Below are 6,164 nucleotides of genomic sequence, written 5' to 3'. Positions count from 1 at the left end.
ACCGCACCTCAACCCAAGCCTACACCCAACCAGTCAATCACAGCAATCAGTCTGAAAACCTGAGTCTGTGTATAGTCTGCTGCTGTGTAGAATCTCCAACACTTCCCATTTCCACGCAGTGAAGCTGCCAAACTCGCAGTAAGTCCCTGCTCCGAGTGTTTTTTGTATTTTTATAAAAGACAGACCTTTCTTCCATAAACTCCTCACAGTCAATCAGTCAGGGTCTCTCAGTTTCCAGGTCCTAACAATATTTTACACATTCCATTGAGGTGAATCACTGCAGTCCTTTCTCAAGCTGTTTATCTGCAGTATTGCAGCAACAACGTCCTGTATTTACAACATGCAAATCACATTTTCTGTACCTGCTGTAGCTTACCCGCCTCTCTTAAATTGGTCATTCCCACGTCAACAGAATAAACGGCATTTGCCATGTTCGACTGCAGAATTTCAAACAAGAACGACATCCTTCTCTCTTTTATATATATATAACTTTATTAGGACATTTTACAGAAGATCACAGCATCAGTACAAAAATTTTTGGTTTCACAGAAAGACTTTTAAAAAATAGCAATAAGAACAAAAATACTGAAACATTTAACAATCCAAACATCTCTTGCAAAATGTTCTTTTCCTTCCAAAGTTGCAACATCAGAGCATGTGAGTTCCCACGTGGGACTTGTGCTCATCTGTTTGCACAGCTTCTGCACCCACAACATATGGGTTCACTCCCTGAGAGCGAGAGAGCGAGAGAGAGTGAGTGAGTGAGTGAGTCACCAACTGCTCGATGGAAGAAGAAAGTATTACAGACTGAGGAGTGACTATTGCCTCACTCTGCCTGAACCGGCTGGAGGAGTTTTTCCGAGAAGATCCCAGAGTGATTTTGTAGATCCCTGTGCTGGTTCCAGCTCTCCTCCCTGATCCCCTTCACCAGGCCTTCCTGCTGCGAGACACGCACATTAGAAACAAATCCACCCTCTGATCCGATGCTTTTTGAGCGAGGGCTTACTTTTGCTGCGATTTCCTGCTTTCTAAGGGGCCGACAATGAAATCTTGGGTTGTATTCACTTCATTTTCTAACCATTAGGACTCTGAATGGTACTTTAAGTCCCTGGCTAAGAGTGTCCTCTTAACAGGCATTGACAAAGCTGCTGAGAGACAGAGAGGACTCCTGAGCTAAGGATGTGACTGGTCTGTGTCAGTGGGAAATGTTCGTTGATACATAAGAGCATGAAAAATAACTCTATTGGATCAGATTAGATTTAAAAATGTTGACATTAAATTGTAAACCAAATAACATAAATTAAATAAAAATAAACTTTAATGTCTCTTGTTGAATTGATTTAATTATAAATCAAAATAAACGTGTAATTCAATTCAATGTATACAACTTGCCTTACAAATTTTATATACAAATGTAATCCATTTAGTTTAATACATTTAAAAAAATGATTTTATACATGAAACAATGTTAAATTGGGTTTTTGGCAGTGCTTTGATGGGGAGCACTTATTTCTGCAGCTAATCTGTCGATGGCCATGAAAGCAGCGTTATTCATTTATTTCATTTGGTGATTTAGTGCCAAACTATTGTCCAATACAAATGAATAACTCACAGCTCAGATATTCCAAGTTCACCATCACTGCCATTGGCATTAGATGGTGAACTTGGAATATCTTTCGCCATCTTCGGTGTTATTGGATTGTTTCGATTTGGGATATTTTGTGAATATGGCTCCTGATGTTTAGTAGAGATATTTTTTTATTTTAGACATTTGAAACATTTCCTGCTGTCAGACTCCATTTTAATAACTCAGTGCGATGCTACCACTGGCCGCTACCCACAGGAAGTCATCACTCAAAAAGAACAGATGTGATGAAAAGTAAATCACCAGCAGGATGCATACTTGCATGACTTTGACAGGAAAATATGTAATCTTCTTTGTCTGGAGTTGCTAAACAAGAGTACACAAGAACGCACACAAACCTCTTGAGTGTCAGCAAGCACCAGGATAACATCTCCCTGTTCAAACTGGAGCAGGCCGTCTTCGGACGCTGCATGGCTCTCTACCGCCACCCCCTGGTGTAAAACAATTAGTTCACTTTAAAAAGGTCAGTTCACCTAAATTAGTAAATAACAGTTGCAGGTTTGGAGATGTCTGAGATGTGTTGGAGGTAAACATATTCCGTTTGTGGTGCTCACAGATTTGTCTCTTTACAGACTCATGGTCTCTGATAATTTGGATATATAAGGCCTATAAACACGCAGAGAACACACTGGCAACAGTTTTCATAGGGACTATTTTTTCAGCACAAAGCTGTTTTAAACATTGTGAGCGACCACAAAGGGAATGCTCTTCACCTACTTTGTATCAAAGTGGAGGCAAAATTCTTTATATTAAGTATTAATGTGTATACTACAATGGCATAGTGCGTTTTCATGTTTTCTCAGCCTGTAAACAACTTTGAACGTCATTGAATTAACTTGAAATCATATAATGTTTTCAAAAATCTATGCTAGTCCAATTATGTAAACAATTATTAGTGAGTCTGTTGAAGTGAGACTAAGCAACTTTTTCTTTAAAAAAAAAAAAAAAGAGGAAATAACACGTTTCATCTGACGAATGAAAAGTTGAACTCATTACGATAAAACACACTGTTGCTCAATAAAACACATTCAGGGGAGTTCCCAGCTCCTTGCTTTGGAATCACCAGCAGCTTCTGGTGGCTAATGTTAGCTACCTAACCTGTGTGACTCGTCTCTCTACTTGTGCTGTTGTTACAGCAATTGTTACTCATGGTCACCGTTTATCAGAAGTTACATGGCCTCACTTTGAAATCTCTTTGATTTTGGTCCTTAGTCAGACATTGTTATATGAGAGAAATGCTAAATTGATGGAGTACTCCTTTTAAGACAAGAAATTACCAGGAGCTTTTGGTGGCTAATGTTAGCTAGCAAACTTTAGCCAGCTATTTGTGCGTCACTGTGTGAATCAGTCCGCTAACTTCACTACTCTTCTCTCTACTTGTGCCACTGTTACACAACCTTAAACTGCAATTGTCACGTGTGGTCAATGGGAAATATACTTGTTTGTTTCCTTTAAAAAAGGGGGAGCTGAGAAAGTCAATATCAATCTCATGTTAGCTTAACAAAAAAACTAGAGGTAGAGGGGAACAAGCCAAACCTCGCTATATCCTAAAGATGTAGCATCTTGTTTTTACATTTCTGTTTGTGTTTGGATCAAAGAAATGAGATACAATATGTTCATTAGTGAGCTTTAAAAAAGCTGCTAGTAGGTTTCATTTTAAACTTTAGCCAGGCTAGCCATTTACCCCATGTCCAGTCTTTACACTAAGCTAACACACAAACTCCAGCTCTGTACTTAAAGGGGAACTCCACCAGTTTCATACATCAGTGTGTCTACAGGTCTTGGGGAGTAGCCTACCACTGCATTATGAAAAAAAAAAAAAAAAAAAAAAAGTTGTACAAACTACGACTTTGTAAATGTAAAATGATCTGGGAGATTTGGAGTTAGAGAGAAGTGAGCATATTGCATTGTGGGCAATGTAGGCAGCTTTTGACAAGGAATAAGAATGTATTGAATAAAAAAGACAAAGTCTCAGATTTTGGTCCTCAGTCAGAAAACATTATTGCAGTGCAATGCTAAATTGGTGAGTACCCTTTTAAATCACAGTTATGTACCTTGTAAAGGAAGCCTGGTGGATTGTGGGAACTGGAGTCCTCGGTCTGCTGTTGGACCAATTCTTCATCCTGCTTCTTAGTGACTAAGAGCACGGGTCTATCTGTGCAGCGGAAGGAGATGCGAGGGGCGGGGACCGGTGCAGGTTTTGGCCCTGCCTCCTCTGATGTTGGGTCACTCACATTCTGCTCTGGACTCTCGGATGTTGGGTCACTCACATTCTCCTGCTCTGGACTCTGCAGGGCGATATCTGCAGAATCACAGGGATTGGACACTTCCTGACTTGCAGCCTCTGACTTTGGCACACCTGCCATGGAGTCATCGGATTGGTTCGTAAACAGGTCGGCTTCTGCCTCCACCTCCTCCGGACTTTGACTCCCTGTACACCGGTTGCTGGTCTCATTGTAGGACACCGACTGCCTGTGGGGCGTGTTGGTGCCGCTGGAGCTGAGATCGGAGTCCGACGAGTTGACGTCTTTGGATGAGGCGCTGCTTTCTTCTGGCAAGCCGGTTTCCTCTGAGGTGCTTTGAGTTCGTTGGACGGGCGAAGAGGGCTCGCCGTCTTTTCCATTTTCGGTGGAAGAGTGGATGGAGATGTGGTCCGTTGGGAAAGCTGTATTGCAAGGGATGGGGTTGGAGATAACCAGGGACTTTCGCTTCTTTGACTTGCTTGTCATGCTATTTGAAGAAGATAAAACAAGATGCATAAAGCATTTTATAAATCTACCTGAACAGCCAGAAAACAGCTAGTTTTTATTAATACTCATATTGAACCAAAATATGGCGGATAGATAGTCTTGTGTAATTTACTCACTAGGTGAGACCACAGATGAGGAAACATGTGCAACACAGTGCCCTACCTGTCCAGACCCTTGATGATGAAGGCTTTTCCCGAGTGTTGAGTCTCCAGTTTCTTCATCACATTGTACAGCTCATGGTTCAGCTGCAACACAATTGCAACATAAACACACAAACCAATTTGCAACCCAAATTACACACCGTAAACATTATTTCAAGTTGGAACGGAGTTTTCAGGGTGTTTTTTTTTTTTTTTTACAAACTTAAGCAATTCACATGACAAGTATGAGAGTGAGGAAATCAAAAGGAAGTGTCTTATCTTACCACGCTCATTTCCTTATAGAAGACATCTCTCAGGTTTGATATGTTTTGGAACACTGTCACATAGCAACCTATCCGGCTACAGACACAAAGACAGCTCTCAGTTTATATTTTGGTTCATTCACATACCATTCTTGAGTGGATTACAAATGGAGCTCGGTTAAGGTGTCGCACGCACCTTCTGGAAAAACGTCTGCTTGAACTAATTCCATTTGTACATTTTTACAGGCCTGAAATGCACATTTACACATGCGACTTGCAGTTTATTTTCTGTTTTTTAAAGCTTCTGGTCAAGGATAGTGCAACAGGTCCTGTTAATAATGTTTCTGCACGTTTTGTTCAGATTAAAGTGGCAATAGACTTTGCTATAACTTTCCTTATGAAGTAAATGTTGATTGCACAACTTGAATAATACCATTTAGAATAGTTCCCCATCAGCCTCACTTTCACTATACAATTCTGTCTGCCACCGGGTAGATCTCTAGGGAAAATGAAGGCTCCATTTCAACCATTGCGCAACCAAAACAGGAAGATGACAGCGCTTTGGTTTTCCCCAGTAGCAACCTGTAGCTATACCAATTTACCAAAGAGTATCAACGGAAGTTACTAGTGGCGTAAAATACCATTTTCTGCATAAATTAAATATGACATTTTATAGTAAAGAATGAGCATGCTTTCAGAGTTACTCTTAGTCAATATCTGAAAGCCGAAGGAAAGGTTTTTAAAAAAAGGTGAAACCCGGACACAGTCCTAAAAACCTCCATCTACATTCAAATAAACATAAATTGCTTATTCTCACATGTGCACAAACCTCTCACATATTGCATGTTCCAAATAACCAAGGTACGTCTTGTAAGTCTGGAATACCCAACAGGACATATGGACGTCAGCTTCTAACTGATATTCTACCTTTACTTTTCTTATCATGACCCAAAACATCCTGTGAGATTCCACTGAGTGTTATCCAGAGGACCGTGTTCATTTCAACCATACCTCTGATAGAGAACAGGCAGCTCCTCCCTCAGCTCGTTATTTAATTCCTCAAAGACACCCTGGGTTTTGTTGAACTCTTCTTCCGCCTGTTGACGAGAATCCGAAATGAGATGACTTCCGGTGAAACCATTATTATCAGCCAACACTCTTCGTGTCACATCAGCATTTCTGTGCCATGCGAAATACTAATGTTACCTTTGCTATTTTGGCCTCATCCTTTTTCTTGGCACTCTGTAGCGCTTCCAGGTGGTGACGCGCTGAATCGTAGTCCACCAGTTTGCGACCGCGTTTAGATACGCGTTCCTGAAACACACACACACACACACACACACACACACACACACACACACACACA

The 6,164-nt window shown here is 40.8% G+C and overlaps 1 protein-coding gene across 2 annotated transcripts in view; it reads right to left on the bottom strand.

The window, feature by feature from the left end:
• Nucleotides 1-475: 475 nt before the first annotated feature.
• bin2b (bridging integrator 2b) overlaps nt 476-6,164 on the bottom strand; it is an 11,173-nt gene continuing 5,484 nt past the window's right edge. Inside the window, exons 6-12 of one of the 2 annotated variants that reach the window (XM_031875947.1) lie at nt 6,005-6,112; nt 5,810-5,895; nt 4,820-4,895; nt 4,558-4,640; nt 3,700-4,375; nt 1,984-2,076; nt 476-940 (exon numbers count right to left, since the gene is read on the bottom strand). In XM_031875947.1, the coding sequence (XP_031731807.1) occupies nt 827-940; nt 1,984-2,076; nt 3,700-4,375; nt 4,558-4,640; nt 4,820-4,895; nt 5,810-5,895; nt 6,005-6,112 (1,236 nt within the window). In that variant the 3' untranslated portion in view covers nt 476-826. The remainder of the gene's footprint in view (nt 941-1,983; nt 2,077-3,699; nt 4,376-4,557; nt 4,641-4,819; nt 4,896-5,809; nt 5,896-6,004; nt 6,113-6,164) is intronic. The other variant, XM_031875948.1, reaches the window with a different exon arrangement.

The sequence above is a fragment of the Anarrhichthys ocellatus genome, unplaced genomic scaffold (genome assembly GCF_004355925.1).
Source record: "Anarrhichthys ocellatus isolate YVR2014 unplaced genomic scaffold, GSC_Weel_1.0 scaffold100, whole genome shotgun sequence".
NCBI lineage: Eukaryota > Metazoa > Chordata > Actinopteri > Perciformes > Anarhichadidae > Anarrhichthys > Anarrhichthys ocellatus.
The sequence above is the reverse complement of the archived record's forward strand: the minus strand, read 5'-3'. Positions and strand labels throughout refer to the sequence as shown.